The following is a 17,118-nucleotide window of genomic DNA, read 5'->3' as shown; positions in this document are numbered from 1 at the left end:
AAAACTTGCTTCCACTAATTTATGAATTTCTCAAAACCAAACCATAAAACAAAAAGCAAAAACAAAAAAATCAAACCTGTTAACATATAATAAAAAAAATCTGATCAAATTTTGTCATAACTTGAGATCCCGAAATAACTATCTCTGCCAAAAATACTTCGTCAAAACAACTAGTACTTACTAAAACCACTTGAGTTAATGTTTTAAAAATACTTGAGGCCAAATTATTAAAAAAAGGCTCTCAAAAACAACTTGCACTAAAAAACTGGAAAAACTTAGTAAATTTCTTAATATTACAAACAAAGAAAAACTCTTTTCAGCCAATAGGGCTTCCAGATGCTCGGAAAACAATAGACAAGCCATAATAGCCTAAGAAACTTCTCAAAAAACAGAAAAAACCCGAAAAATTGCAAAGAAAAAAATTAAGAAAAATAGTTCCAATTTTCGGCATTTTTTGTCATATTTCTCAACAAAAAACGCTTCATATCCAAAATTGCCCATACTTATTACTGAACAACTAGAACGACTATTATGAACCCTATACCTCCACAAATCCCATAAAAAATTAAGGAATAGAAACGGCATTCAAAAACAAATTCAACAAAAAAACTATAAAAACTAAATAAGTTTTTTTGTTAGTACAAGGAAACATAAAGCCGAAAAAGATTCTTTTGGAATTAGAGCAAAGAAAATCTCGCACAAAACAAAGGGCAAGTTATAATAGGGTGGGTAAGACACTTGTGTAAGATTAAAAAAAGAAAAACTGCAAAAAATGAGAATGGTTTAAAATTTCTCAATTTTTCGGTCATTTTTCCTTAGAAAAAAATGATTTATACTAATAAAACTTTAGTCAATTGGGTCATACAAATCCTTAAGTAACAAGCTTCTAGTCAAAACCCACTTAAAGCAGTAAAAAAAAACAGGTAAAAATTCATTAAATTTCGTCTAAAAATCAGCAAAACTGATTTAAAACCTCCAAATTAGCATTAAAACTCAAATTAACTACTTGAAACAAATAACTAATACAATATCATAATCAAACCTCATAACCATCAAAAGTTGCAAAAAACTTCTTTTAAAAGCCGCACGTGAACAAAAAAAATTTCGCTCGCTTAGAAAATTTTTTCCACAGATCAATTTCTCGCTGTCTCAAAAACAGCGGTGTGAACAAAAACCACTCTCTTTTCGCTCCGCTCTTCACTTTTGTTCAGCACCAAAATCACTCCAAATTTTCTCACGCGTTTCATTTCCCGCTTCAAAATTTACTCCAAAAATTGATTTCAAAAAAGGACTTCTCCAATACTCCTCTTCGAGTCGTAAAAAGACAGCGCCCCACTACAATTCAAATTCTTTGAATTGTAAAAAAATAGGAGCGCTATAATAGCCGGCTGAGAAGATGAGGTCGGCTATTAAACAATTAACATTATACTTTAAATAGGAACAACAATTTCATAAACTGAAGCAAACTCTAACTCCTGTCATTATTCCAAGCACTACTACTAGTATTCCTCGCATAAAGCTAAAAAAAATATTAGTTCTAAGAAAAACACTGACTTTATAAATATATACAGCGATAATGAAAACTAGCTCTCTTCTTGAACCAAGACCTTCGCCATAGCTCTTCCGTCTCTACTTTACGTCACTCTAGAAAACGTACCATTAGTTCTTTCATTGGCCTGGGTGGAATATTGGGACTGTTGTCTTTCCTGCCCCTGCTGTTATCTCTGCCCCTCTCACTGGATCGCCTTGTCTCTTGGAAGATGAGGTGCGTCACAGTTATTGACAACACACCTGCACGAAATCACTCCACTACTTCTGACTTTTATTATAGTTTGAAAATGACTTCTGGCTGTTTGAAAATACTCGAGGGATAAATCAATCTCAATTGAATTTTTCAGTTGCTATCAAGCCCCTCACTTATTCGTATGTACTTTGACATCGATTTATCAAACATTTAATTCTTATCTTTCTACATGAGCATGTTTAATTTCTTGAGCAACTCGACGGTGCCAATTAAAACTAAGATGAACCAGGGGGTTTGAAAAGTAGACATCATGGCAAACATGGCCATACTTCAGAATCTATCACAGTTTAATTTATGAAATCTTGTATTGTTAAAAATAAGTAGCGATATCTCATACCTTCCATTTCATCTTTTCCTGACGAACGAGAACACAGAGTTGCACCTGTCACCTAAAAAGTAACCAACACTTAACCAACCTACTGGTTCATAAGTTGTTGACTGCAAGGTCCGTAATTTGTTGCACAAAGAAAACAGCGTAAGCGACCACATGAAAACAATCAAATATAATTCAATTTTGCCACATATTCCTTTTCAGCCAAACAACTTTTTGTTCACGCCTGCCCCACACAGGAGAACAGTCGTTTCAAAACTCTTAGAGTATTTAAGAAGATGGGAATTCTGCCACTCTGGCTTATATTGTCGGCGTACCCAAGGAAAAAAATCAATTTGAATGTTCCAGAGACTAAGTGTTCTAAGAGATGCAAGGGTTTTGTTTTTCCGGGAGTGCAATCAATATAAAACTAGCAGGCCCGCGATAGCTTCACAAAGAACTCTAAAATAATATAAGGTAAGCCAAATCGTCATTCGATTATCTATTTATCAACAGATATTGAACGTTGTATATGCACGTTGTTAGCCAATACTAAAAGTAAACAAAAAAAATGAAACGGCGATAAAGTAAAACCAAAATAAAGCGACAAAAAAGAAAGGGAAAGAAACAGACACAGGAAGAAAGACAGAACAAAAAAGAAAGAGCGAGAACGGAAGAGAGAAAAAGAAGACAAAAGAAAGAAAGAAAGAAAGAAAGAAAGAAAGAAAGAAAGAAAGAAAGACAGAAAGAAAGAGAACAAAAAAGAAAAGAAGAAACAAAAAAGAAGGAGAGAGAAATAGAAAGTCAGAAAGAAAAAAGAAGAAAGAGCAGAAAGGAAGAGACAAATCGGCATTTGTTAATCGATTGACCCACAGATTTTGAGCACTGTATATGCCATCAAAATGGAAAAACTAACTTTTGGTTAATACTAAACGTTAGCCAAGAAAAAAAGCAAAAAATTAAAGAAAATGCGAAAAGTAAATTGAAAAACCGTAAGATAACGAGAAAAAGAAAGAAGAAAGAAAGAGCAAATAAAGAAAGAATGAAGAGAGAGAGAGAGAGAGAGAGAGAGAGAGAAGAGAGAGAGAGAGAGAGAGAGAAAAAGAGAGGGGGGGGGGGAGAAAGTGAGAGAGAGAGAGGAGACAAAGAACAGAGAAGGAAAGAGAAGGAAAGAAGTAGAGAGCAGGAAGACAAATCATGAAAGAGAAAGAAAGAAAGAAAGAAAGAAAGAAAGAAGTAAAGGAAGAAAGAAAGAACGAGAAACACAAAGAAAGAAGAAACAAAAAAAGAAGGATAGGCAAAGAGGTCAGAAAGAAAAAAAAACAAAAAAGAATAGAGAGCAGAAAGAAGGAACCATGTCGGCAGTCGTTAATCTATTGATTAAAAGATATTGAAGACTGTAAATGCCGTCATAAATGGAAAGTGCATCCTTATAGAAGAACCGACAAAACAGACGCCTTGAATAAACTGAATTTAACTCCTGATGGGAGGTTTAACGGAACACTGTGCTTCCGATAATTGAACTATAGACGAGCTTTTACTATTTTATTTGAATATGAAGACTCCACTTCAACGTTTTGGATACCTCAATTCCTAGATCCGTAATACTATTAAGCAAAGGAATCTGAACATCACCAAGAAGTATATTATCCAATGACATCCTGCTAATACGTAAACAACCGCTTTTAGCTGAATTAAAAGACAAATAGTTACAATAAGCCCTTAACCGTAACGCGCACAGATCATTTTGAAAACTATTCAAGCAGATGTCGCCTTGGAAGAGCAACTTCGTGTCGTCAGGTTAAGAGAAAAGTTTAAATACTTCGGGTACGTCGATCATATCAATGAAAACTAAAAGAACACCAGTCCTAACACGCTTCCCCGAGGAAAACCACTAGTAACTGGAAGACCCTCTGGCAAAAACTCTAATTTAACACATTGTCATGAAGATGATAAATGAGAATCAATAGGTTTCACAAAATCTTTCTTTGTCAAGGCCAAAACGAATAACTTTCAAAAGCAACGTTGAGTGGTCCACAGAGTCAAAAGCAACAACATGCTCAACATTTTTGTCAAAATTCAGATATAACTAGCATTCAGCCGATCATTTTCGGATAACCTCGGGAGTATTGAAATAGGCCGAAAATTTTCAACGTCCACTCGAGGTCCTTTTTATAAACAGGGGTCACATTTCCAATTCTCAGGCGAAGTTTGCAAAATAATATATGCGAAAACAAGATGGTTAAATGGTGTTATTGGCTGCTCTCAAAAAAATTTCATTTAGAGTGACACACACGCACTTGCCCTTATCTCTTTGAATCAAAGTAGCGAAAAGTAAAATTCAAAGTGAGGAAGATATTTTTTAGAGTGAGGTAAGTCACGTGTGACCAAAAATTTAATCACGCGAAAGAACAAATAAAACCTCGCTCCACAAAGGGTGAAAAATCACGTCACGCTCTCACTTCAGTTGAAATTGCATGAACGAATGAACAAAAAGCAGAATTGTGACGTCACATGCTCGAAACAAATCTTGACGACGAAATAAAAAAAATAGCCGGACGAATTGCGGAAACAACTCAAAGCCGTATACACTGAATGAACTGCTTTTTGAAATAGCTTATGTCCCCATGCAGAAAGCATCAATGCAGAAAAAACGACACTCTTAGTCAAACAACAAAAGAAAATTAAGTCAAAATAAACAAACAAAAATTTAGGAAAATTCCGTTTATTTTTCATATAGTAGAAGTACACATACAAACAAAAAACTATATTCATGTAATGAACACCAGTTGCCCAAATACAGAATATCAGCCAAGCCCTAATGAGTTTACAGAAGTCTCTATTTTTGAAGAGGAGAAAAATTGTGCTAACTTTCAATTTTTTGTCAAAATGCATAGAAAGACTTTGTAGCAAAAGAAACTTGCATCATTTGTAGTAAAAAGAACCTAAAGGCCGAGGCTTTAATTCAATTCCAAATAAACGGCAACAAAAACCATACAATAGGCCAAAAATCGCAGAAATTTGAAATATTTTCAAATTAATCACCAAATACAGAAGAAACAGGTTATACAGGTAAAAAACGTTTAAAATCAAAACTAAGACCCCAATACTTTTCGTAAAAAGTGATTATCAGTCAAAATGTTTGAAAGGAATTATAAGCAAATTCTCAGTGCCGCATTATCTCAATTGAAAAAATCTATGAAAGGCTCAAATCAATATTTTTTAACAACTGATACAAGCAAAGCTGATAAGAACCACGGACCTCGGGATAGTGATAGATTTATACATGCTAGAATGCGGAGAAAAGGGGCAGAAACAAAGACAGATAAAAAAAAGCAAATTCTTGTTCTTGATTTTTGAAGGTTAAAAATCAAGTTGGAAAAAATATGGTGTTCAAAAAGTGACATTTCCTAATTTAGCATAAAATTATGTAGCTAATCTCCCTATAGATTAAAATAAAGAAAAGTATATCAAAAATAGGAAACAATAAAATATTTTGCAATAAAAATGTCAAAAAATTTTTTAATATTGCACTTATGAAAAAATCTTGAAGAATTTCAAATATTAAACGCAACAAAATTAATCCATTAGTATTAAAACTAAATTAGGATCCCTGACAGTGCACAAAAGGAATTTCTCTAATAACTAAGTCCAAAAAGGAAACAAAAAACAGAAAAGTTGGACAAAAAAATGCGAAAATCGTGCAAGCATGTGTTTAATTATATAAAACAAAAACAATTCACGTTATAAGATGCATTCAATTCATCAAATATCAAAGTTGAATAGCCATATGCACTGATTGCTGAATAAACTGCTTTAAGATCCAAAATTGAAGAAATTAATTTCAAAAAGCCGGAAATGGATTAAAAATTGGGAAATATGTGCACATTTAGAACTTAGAAAGCATTATCAGACTTTCAAAAACACATTGGTATCAATTTTAGAGATTCACATATTTATAGAGCTTCTATAGAAAACTATTTCTACAAAAAACTAAATTATACAAAAAACGGCTAAAAATGGTTAACTATATTATATGTGACATTCTGTCAAGAAAACACTTTTTCAAGGTCGAAAGGTAATTCATTGGTCAAAGCGCATTATCAAAAACTTTTCTCGCTCAGAAATAATCAGTTCACGCGGCAATTTTAGGTCAAAACGACGTCTGAACGAATAGTACTTCCGGTGAAAAAAAACATTAAGAACATAGCCGGAAGAATTCCGGAAGCGACTCGAAGCGTCAAAACTTCATTAACAAAACCGTAATTGCAGCCAAACCACTACTTTTGTATTAAACCATTAACTCACTACCTCTCCAGGTCTGCTCTAAAAATTCGTGGAACTTAAACCACTGTCACCAAGAGGAACAAAATGCAGCAAAATTTTATGTTAATGGAAACGTTTGGAAACGTTAAAAAAACCAAAATAATTAAGGTGGTCAAAAAAGTAAAAGTCTGAAAAATGTGACAAGGTTATCGATTGCCCTCAAATAATTCGTGAATCTAATCTGAAAAAGATCGCGAAAGAAAACGGCAGATAATCATCTAAGTTAAACCTTTTCAAAACAGAAAGCTCAAATTTAAGAATCAGAAAACACCTATAATTACACTTCTAATCACTGCCATTAAGACAAAAACAACACACACTTGTTCCTTGTTGTACATATGCAGGGCAACATGATTTCATACTAATTCAAAAATTAAATTGATCATAGAAAAGAAATAAGCAGCAGAAGAATATTCAAAGGCAAAAAATCGTTTAAATTAATACTAAGGCAGGACGAAAGTTGCAGTAAATAGTCATAAGTAGCAATTTTGGAAAAAGGCTTGCTATCAAACTCTCAGTACTGCCTTATGTTGAATGAAATCAATTGCAAACCAAAGAAATGACGAAAATCTAAGAAGCTGAAATCATTCATTTTTAACGACTGAAAAAATCAATACACGAAAATAAATGTAGGTGCCAGGACAAAGATAGAATGATTCTAACTAGAATGTGAAGAATATGGGCACAATGCAATGAACACCATGACAAAAAGATATTCTTGATTTTTGAAAGTTAAAAATGAATTTGAAAACTTCAAGAAAAACGAATACATTACATTGTTCATCATTCAAGACATAGAAAAGATAACTAGTCAACCGATACAAAGATCTATCTTCCTGAAGAGAACAAAAAATAGTAAAAAGCAGAATTCATAAATACAAAACATTGAAACATTTTGCAAAAAAAATGGTCAAAAAACTTTTAAGACAGCATTTATGAAAAAGTTTTAACTGTTTTTCAAAAACTTAACGCCAAAAAAATGATTGAATTTTCATTGAAACAAAATTAAAGGCTCTCATGTTGCACAAAAAGACTATTTCTAATAATTACAACCAAAATACAAACAAAAAACCTAACAAAAATCGGAAAAAACTACCAAAATTGGATTAGCATATGTACAATTTTATAGAACAAGGTTACATCGAGGTAGAAAGAGGCGTTGAGTATATGAGTTATCAAAGGGAAGTTGCCATATTAACTGATTGTCGACAAAAAGACGACTGAATGATCCAAACATGAACAAATTAATAGAAAAAAGCCAAAAATTAACAAAAAAATCAAGAAATATGTGCCAATTTTCAACTTGAAACGCATTTGCAGGCTACGCAAAACACTGTGGCATCAATTTCCGAGGTTGACATTTCAATATAGTATCGAATAAACGTTATTTCTACGAGAAACCAAATTAAAAGCAAAAAAATTGGGCCACTTAGACGAAAAAACTGCTAAAAGCGGTTATCTATATGTGCCATTCAGTAAAAAACTACTTTTCAAAGTCAAAAAGTCATTCAGTAAACGCAGCGCATGATCAAAAAACTTCTCTCGCTAAGCGAAAATCTGTTCACCAAGACAGCTTTTCTTACTTTCGCTTTTGGGTCAAAATGCCGCGTGAACAAATCTACTTCCTGTAAAAAAAGACCGAGAGAAAACCAATACTCCTCTTCGAGTCGTAAAAACCAATACCCCTCTTCGAGTCGTAAAAACCAATACTCCTCTTCGAGTCGTAAAAAACCGAGAGAAGGCCAATAATAGCCCCCCGCTATCGCTGTGCGACTATTAATAACGGAAGACAGTTGTAAGAATTTTACAGGCAAAGAAATCAAAGCTAATAAGAGGTCTGTACGTTTAATTTGCAACTGAATTTTAGCAGTTTTGAGATTGAGAAAGTAACTAACCCGTGTGACCTTGATATTATCCATCTTTTGGCAATAATGTTAAGAGTGAATAAACTGTAGGAAAAGAATAGGGGGCAGGACTGCAACAAGAGAGCAATCGAGATCCACCTGCCAACACTCGAATCACCAAATGCTATCTGAAATTGAAATTGTAACTCAACCTTACATGCTAGCAGGAATATTTGCATAGACCTTGTTCTGCAGTCAGAAGGTCAGTGCCAGAAATTAGGACACTGGCAAAAATGCTATTATAACCTCCGAAGGAGGGCAGTTCTATGTTGGATAATGAATATTATTACCACACGGTTGTTATCGCCACCGAGAAGTTATCAAACTCCAAGGCGAAGCCGAGGTGTTATGATAACTTCGAGGGCGATAACAACAGTGTGGTAATTTTTTAAATCAAGACCTGATGCGATCATGTTTTTTTTAGACTACAAGTTTATCAAACTGTTTCCATCATTAGACTACGAGTTTATCACCACTCTTTTATCGCCACTGTTTACTTAGTAACAGTGGCGATAAAAGAGTGTAATAAACTAGTAGTCTAACGCTGAAGTGTTTTTCCAGTGTCGATCGGGCATTTAAATTTATTACACTGGCAGTTTATTTAACTGCTATTATCGCAACAGGTGTTGATTAAAAGAAACATGCTTCTAAGTGCGTCACACTATCTATAGTTATACTTTTCAAGCGCCAATGAGTTCGGGTTCAGCTGCTTACACAATTAACTTTGAATGCGAGCAATTTAGAACATAACCGACTAACGTCGGTCGAATTGCTCTCAAACGAATGGCGAGCAGATGGCTTCGCCAGTACCTAGCTACGGTTTAGTGAGGCTAGCTTTAAATTAATTGAAGGGCGTAGAGTGGACCGTCTACGAGCAGTTAAAGCCCTCCGGGCGTTACCTGTTCACCCCCCCCCCCCCCCCCCCGTTTTTGAGGACGAAAAGTCGAATGGGTCAGACGAAAAATCGGCCAAGCGAAAAATTGCATAAAAAGACCACAGGACTGATATAACTGTTGCAAGCTTCGTTTGAGAGCAATCAACCACACAAGGCGAAAAATGTACGCAAATGGAAAAAAAGTAAAAACTTTTGATTAGAAAAATGTGCATAAAAAGACTACCACACTTAGTCAAATTTAGATCGAGAGAAATTACGCACAAAGTCGATTCCTGGCCTCAACCGTCTCGTAGCCGTTAATAAGCTTTTTGCAAGCATAATTATTCAATGTTAAATTTTATTTTTTTTTCGAAGTTGATAAGAAATGTTGCCCTTGAGTGTCACTCCAGAAATCCATAAATCCATTCCGCAAACTATTAGGAATTGTCTGTCTGCTCAATAAAAACCTTTTCCTTAACAGGCGGTCAGCCATCTCGGGGTGAAAGTTAAATTCTTCAAAGATACCTCTTGTATAAGACAGTAGTCAAACATAAACCGAGTAACGTCGGGTGAATTGCAGTCGAACAACAAGCGGGGCAATTCAATTTATAGGGGCGTAGATTAAAAATGGATTTATGGGAGCAAAAAACTTCCATTGGTTCGAACCCCGAACCTCTAAGAGTGTCAGTCTGCCATCTTAACCACTAAGCTACAATGGCTCTGCTTCTCTTTACTCGCAATCGCTCGTATATTAGCAACAAAGAGACCAAATTAGATCACCCAAGCGTAACAAGGCACTCAAGAATACATAACCCAAGAACGATCAGGCAAAAAATTTGCAAAAAAGGACACAATTACAAATTATTGCTTTAAACTTCGTTCGAGCGCTATTAAAGGAACACCAGCTTATGATATGCCAACTTTTGAACCCTTATCTCGCCCAATAAGAGGGGAGTCTTCCTTGAACAATATGTCACCCAAAGAGCGGTGACAATCAACACTAACGAGTGGGGAGCTAAAAAAATTTATGTCTCTAATTTCATCTGAGTCGAACTGAGCTGATAATAAATAACGTCAATTATCGGTTATGAAACGAGATTTCAACAACTTACAATCTTATGTTTAACCAAAGACTAAAAAGAATGTTTAAGAGGCATCTGAGGAGCATGTTTAAGAGCTATCGAAGAGAATGTTTAAGAGCTCTCGAGGAGCATGGTTAAGAGGGCGGATTGCGAGAGGTCAATGAACGAAACAGTTGCTCTCTTAACTGGACAATGTCCGGAAAAGCGCAAACTTCAAAAAAGTCACCGACCAAAATGCAAAAAGAGTCAGTGGCCGAACAATGGATGCACAAGAAGCCATTGACCGAACAATGCCATAATTCGAAATAGAAAAAGAGGTTATTGCTAATTCGGCCTTCACTTAATTTTTTATCTCGTCGACAAGATGCTGGATGAGAACACATGAGGATACACTATTCATTTTTCGATTTTTGCAATGTATGTTTTGTTGGATTAGGAAATTTAGCAACTTTTTGCACACGATCGAATGATTTATCCGTTAACTGCTTTCCAACAAAATTCTCAATCAATGTTTTTTGTTGCAAGGTCTGGATTTTCAATTCACTCGTTTGCCTTTGTATTATCGCTTTTTGCGTGATCTAAATTACGCTCTCCTTCACATTTTAAGCACACTTTTCAGTGTCGAAAGTGATGAAAATTTTGCGACAAATTAAGTAAAGTTATCATCCTTATCGGAGTTTCTGATATTGCTTTAAGCTGTTTGAAGGAGCTATTAGCTTAACACCCACGCCGATTAGAATCAGCCCCTACTATTTTTCGAAAGCGTCTCTTTAGATGTTAGTAGGTTTTATTCTCATCAGAACAGAACACAATAATTTTATATTTATACACAGATTTAGCTGCATTAGTTTTGCTGCAAATAATTGCGCTCATTTTCCCTATTTTTGCGGCGCTATATTAACGTAACTGAAATACCTATAGCAACATGTCTAAGCTCCTAATCTTCACAATTTGTAAGGCCTCTTAAATATGCAGCATAGAGATTGCAAGCGTTTTGAAAAAGGTCAATGACCGAGAGTCTGCCACTGACAAAAACGTCAATGACCGAAAAGCTACGTATGCCATAAAGTCAGTGGAAGAAAAACCACTGATGGAACAATAGGTCAGAAACCGAAAAGCTTTTAATACAAAATGAGTCGACGACCGCAATAAGGAGAATACAAAAATAGTCTGTGAACGAAAAATGATGATGCATCACCAATAACAACAGAATAAAGGACCTCTGAGTGAAGGTCAATTACCGAGATAAAATTGAGACTTCAAGCAAAATGTTTGCGTGACTGATTTGATCCTTCAAACAATTTATTGCTTTCGATTCTTTATCAGTTTATCTTGACCTCGGTCTCATAACTTAAAACCACTTTATGTAAATCAAATGAAGAGTTAGGCCTACGAAGAACGTTTCATTTTCATTTTCTACTCTAACAAAGTTTTCCCTTTTGCTTCTACATTTCTCTTTCTTTTCTCTAGTTATTTTCTCTTTCGTTTCTGTTTTTCTTCGGTCTTTCTTTCTCTTTCGTTTGTCTGTTTCGTTTCTCTTCCTTTCCTTCTTTCTTTTCTCTCTTTCCTATCTCTCTTTCTCTTCTGTCCTTTGCGGTCTTTCCTTTCTTTTTCTCTTATTCTCGTTTCTTTTCTCGCATTTTTTCTGTCTTTTAATTTCGCTTTTCTGTTCTTTTCTATTTAATTTCTGTTTAGATTCACTCTTTCTTTTCTGTCTTTTTGCTCTTTTTCATTTTCTCGCTCGCTTCTGTCATTCTGTTCTCTTTCGTTGTTTTTCAAATCTCACTTTTGTTTATCGTTCGTTCTTTCTTTTCTGTTTCATATATTCTTTTTTCTGCTTTTTGAATTTTCTCTCTCTCTCTCTCTCTCTCTCTCTTAAATCTTTCTTTTCTCTTTTTTTTTGTCTCTTTCGTCTTTTTTTCTGCCTCTTTTTATTTTCTTTTCTCTTTCGTTTGTTTTTCTTTTCTTTGTTTCGTATTTTCTCTCCTTCTTTTCTGCTGTTTTCTCTTTCCTTTTTCTTCCGTTTGTCTCTTTCTTTTGTCTTTTTGCGTTGCTGATTTTTTTTCGCTTTTTCCCTTTATCCTCCAAAAAAAACGGCGAGCAGTTGGCTACGTCAGTACCCAGCTACGGTTCAGCAGGCTAGCTTTAACTTACTTCGAGGGCGCGGAGTGAACGCCGTGGAAAGTGGGGTGCACGTGGGTGGTGGGGAGGGGGGTCTACGGGTGAAACTATGTGCAGGAGTGGAGTTGGGTTGACGTGGGACGATGGGGCTGTTGGGGGTCAAACTCCTCCCATCACACCATGAATTTATGTCTCCAAGTCAGTTCAATTGCAGACTTAGAGTACAGTGCTAGTAGAGGCTCTAAGAGCCGTTAAATCCCTCCGGGCGTTACCTGTTATCGCGTTTTTGAGTACGAAGATTCGAATGGGTCAAACGAAAAATCGGTCAAGCGAACAATTGCATAAAGAGCATAGGACTGATATAACTGCCAACAATTGGAACGAAAAAGTAAAAACGTTTATATGAGCACAAAAACACGTGCATGAAAAGCTACCATACTCTCAAATTTAGTTCGAAATCAATTACGCACAAAACCCATTACTGGTCTCAACAGTCACGTAAAAACGCGAATCGCCGTTGATAAGTAAATAATAAATGTAAGCATAAAATTTAATGTTACATTTCTTTTTTTTTCAAACTTCCAGAAAATTTTCCCTTGAGTGTTAATCCAGAAATCCAAAGCTCCATTCTACAAGTTATTAGGAATTGTCGTTCTGCTGAAAAAAACGTTTCCCTAAACGGGCAGTCAGCCATCTCTGGGTAAGAGTAAAATTGTTCCAAGATTCCTATTGCATAAGACAGTACTCAAACAAAAATTAAAATCGTTTGACAGTACTCAAAATTGTTCAACGATTCCTATTGCATAAGACAGTACTCAGACAGTAATTAAAGCATTTAATTCAATATCGCACGAAATTGTTCTCAAAAAAAATTGAAGCTTACGATTTTTCAGAAAGTGCAGTTGAATTATTTGCTTCAGTTTTAAAAACAGACAGCAGTGTGCTAAGATAAATGATGTTTACTCAGAATGTTTGGAGACAAATCATGGTGTTCCACAGAGAACGGTTTTAGGGCCACTAGTTTTTTTTCACTACATTAATGATTTTCGAGAAAAGGTACAAGGAAACTTCGACATAATTCAATTCGCTGGACACAAGTTTCCATTTTAGCAGAAATAATGTCAGCGAACTCGAAAAATGTGTTTCTGAAATACTGGAGAAAACAGATAATTATCTAAAGCAAAACAAATTAATCATGAATACCGGTAAAACTGAACTTCTTTGCGTCTCGAAGGAAAATGAAAATTTTGATCTAGTTTTTCGGGGACAAGAAATTAAACCACAGAGTCACTGCAGATACTTGGGTATAATAACTGATTCTAAATTAAATTTTCATGTACAACACAACAAAGTCCTATCAAATATGGCCACAGCGATCAGATCCATATACCTTTTACGTTATCAGCTACCTCTGAAAGCACGATTGATGCTATTCAAATCCCTAGTCCTTTCTCATTTAACATTCAATGCTCTATTTTTTCAGAACTTGAATTTTTCTGCAATGCAACGAATTAATCGACAAATCAATTGGGGAATTAAAGTTTGCTATATGAGAAAAAAGTTTGAGAGATCTACAGATCTCTTAGTAAAATCTGACATTTGGCCTGCAGAACTTTTAATAAGCCAGATGAGTGTTTCAAAACTTAGGAATGATATTCCATTATTGAAATCAGACGGCACTGAGAGTTTTTCTTAAGTGGTAATGTCTTAGTAAGAAAAAACAACAGAACTGAACAGCTAATTCTCTTAAGGTCGAGCAGTCGATCATTACAAAAAAGAAAGAAGCATCCAAAAATGGAAAACACTTCCGCGTGACGTCCGGACAATCAGATCACGCTCAAAGTTTAAACGCATGTTAAAACAGCATCTGCTCAAATAATTCAAACTTGTACTGTTGGAAAGGAACGTTGGTGGCTTCAAAAGTTATTTTTACCTTTATATTACCTTTTTATTTTAAACTTGTAAAATTTAACCACTGGGTTATATTTTCAATTTACTTGTTTAGAAAAAAAATAACGTCGGGTGAATTGCACTTGAACGACAAGCGGGGTCGTTTAATTTATATGGGGTGTAGCTTAAATATGTTTTCTTTGAGCAAAGCTCCCCACATGCGTTCGAAACCATAACATCTAGGGTCTCAGTTTGCAATTTTAACCATTAAGCTACAATGGCTTTGCTTCTCTTCATTCGCAATCAGTTGCATATTAGCAACAAAGTTTATTTCAGATTGAGACGAATCTAGATCACTCAAATATGATCACTCAAGCGTAAAAAGTCACTCAAGAAAACAATCCCGAGAACGGTCCGGCAATAATTTTGCATTAAAACAACGTAATTACAATTAATGCTTTAAACTATGTTCGAGAGCAATTTAAGGAACGCCAGCTTATGATATGCAAACCCTTTAATTCTTATCTCGCCCAATCAGAGAGGAGTCTTCCTGAAACAATATGTCATCCAATGAGCAGGGACAACCAGCACTAACGAGTAGGGAGCTCACAAATTTATGTCTCTGATTCCATCTGATTCGAACTGAGTTGATAATAAATATCGTCAATTATCGGTTATGAAACAAGATTTCAACAAATTACAATCCTATGTTTAACGAAAGGCGAAAAACAATGTCTAAGAGGCATCTGAGGAGCATGTTTAAGTGCTATCGAAGAGCATGTTTAGGAGTTCTCGAGAATCATGTTTAAGAGGGCAGATTGCGAGAGGTCAATGAACGAAACAGTTGCTCTCTTAACTGGACAATGTCCGAAAAAGCGCAAACTTCAAAAAAGCCACCGAACAAAATGCAAAAAAATCAGTGGCCGAACAATGGATGCACAAGAAGCCATTGACCAAAAAATGCCATAATTAGAAATAGATAGAAAAAGAGGCTATTGCTAATTCGGCACTTCACTTGATTTTTTATCTCGTCAAGATGTTGGATGAGAACATATGAGGATACACTATTCATTTTTCGATTTTTGCAATGTATGTTTTGTTGGATTAGGAGATTTAACAACTTTTTGCACACGATCGAAAGATTTATCCGTTAACTGCTTCACACTTTAAGCAAAATTTTCAGTGTCGAAAGTGATGTAAAAAAACTCCCGGAATTACCTAAAAACGTAAAATATTCAAGAATTATTAGGCTCCGCAAAACTTTCGCGTATCAATTTCAGACCATTACATATCAAAGCAGCATCGGTCAAAAACTAGTTCCTTCAAAAAACCAGTTGCATGTAACAAATTGAGCCAAAAAGAAAAGACGGCTAGAGCGGTTACCTTTATTTGCCGGTTTCTCAAAAACATTTTACACAGTCAATAAGTCATTCACTGAACGCAGCGATTGATAAAGTTTCTCTCGCTTGACAAAAATTTGTTCACCGAGACAGCTTCTCTCACTTTAGATTTTTAAGTCAAAATTAAAACTATTTCCTGTAAAAAACAAAAAAAGAGGCCGACAAAAACCAAAAATTGTCTGCTAAACAAAACCCAAGAGCAATGCAGTATAGCTACGCCCAGCTTACAGTTTCGCAACTAAAATAGAAGATATGATGGATGGAAAGTCTGTATGCTCCTCCAGAACTCATAAAGAAAAAGCCCAAATTTTACATGAAAAACAGAAGACAAAAACGCCTACGATAATTGCTTCAACTTTCGTTCGAGAGCAAATAATAATCAATTCATGATTGTTAAGTTTGAAATCCTCATGTCACACGCGAAAAAGTGAGTTTAAACGATCTTGTCAAATCAAAAAATTGAGCATATAGTTCCAGGTTCTTGCGCATTTATGTGTCTTCGACACTTGGTATACGGTTCTGCAGCGCTCTAGGGATCATAAAAACTTCGAAACATAGCTGGGAAATTGCCAAATAGCCGCAATAGCTTCGTAGATCTGCAGTCTCAAAAAAAAAACAGTAAAAGACAGACCAAAAACATTCGTCTTTTCATTGAAGGCTGATATGTTATATTTTGATTAAAAATCTGTACAAGTTTTTGCTGCGTATATTAGCTGCTCTCAAATAATCTTCATTTAGAGTGACACACACATTTGACCTTATCTCATTGAATTAAAGTAAATAAAAGTCAATTTCAAAGTGATGAAGTCATTTTTGAGAGTGACCTAAGTCAAGTGTGACCAAAATTTTAATCACGCGAATGAACAAAAAAACTCGCTGAAAAATGACGTCACGCACGCAATTCAGTTGAAATTGCATGAACGAATGAATGAAAAGCAGATTTGAAGTTGTGACGTCATATGGTCGTAACAAAAATCGCGGCGACGAAACCAGCCGGTAGAATACCAGAAACAACTCGAATCGTCGTGCATTATAATCTCTAACCTAACCATACCGAAATCAGAACATCAAAAAAGACAAAAAAGACAAGAGAAGAAAACAAAAGTAGCCCAACAAACCACATTAAAGTGTTTTAAAAATGCCGACAATTTTTTAGGTGCGGGGGGAGCTAGGTGGGGTGGGTGGGTAGATAGGTTGGGATGGTGGGTAGTTAGTGAAGGGAGGGGGTATTTTGGGGGGTAGGGGTAGGTTGAGGCTGGGGGGGGGGTAGGTAAGTGGTGGAAGGGGGGCGGGGGAGAGGTAGGTGGGTGGTTGGGTAGATAGGTTGGGGAGGTGGGTAGTGCTGGGTTAGTTGAGGGGGGGGGTAGGTGGGGGAAGCTAGGTGATGGGAGGGGGTAGGGGTAGGTG

General features: G+C 35.6%; 1 protein-coding gene across 1 annotated transcript in view; it reads right to left on the bottom strand.

Moving 5' to 3' along the window:
* LOC142336208 (phosphatidylinositol-3,5-bisphosphate 3-phosphatase MTMR6-like) overlaps positions 1-8,501 on the bottom strand; it is a 192,785-nt gene extending 184,284 nt beyond the window's left edge. Inside the window, exons 1-3 of the mRNA XM_075384868.1 lie at positions 8,336-8,501; positions 2,142-2,193; positions 1,658-1,791 (exon numbers count right to left, since the gene is read on the bottom strand). Coding sequence (XP_075240983.1) covers positions 1,658-1,791; positions 2,142-2,193; positions 8,336-8,359 — 210 coding nt within the window. The 5' untranslated portion in view covers positions 8,360-8,501. The remainder of the gene's footprint in view (positions 1-1,657; positions 1,792-2,141; positions 2,194-8,335) is intronic.
* Between the last annotated feature and the right edge of the window lie 8,617 nt (positions 8,502-17,118).

This window comes from Convolutriloba macropyga, chromosome 3 (genome assembly GCF_964194025.1).
Source record: "Convolutriloba macropyga chromosome 3, txConMacr16.3, whole genome shotgun sequence".
Classification (NCBI taxonomy): Eukaryota; Metazoa; Xenacoelomorpha; order Acoela; family Convolutidae; genus Convolutriloba; species Convolutriloba macropyga.
The sequence above is the reverse complement of the archived record's forward strand: the minus strand, read 5'-3'. Positions and strand labels throughout refer to the sequence as shown.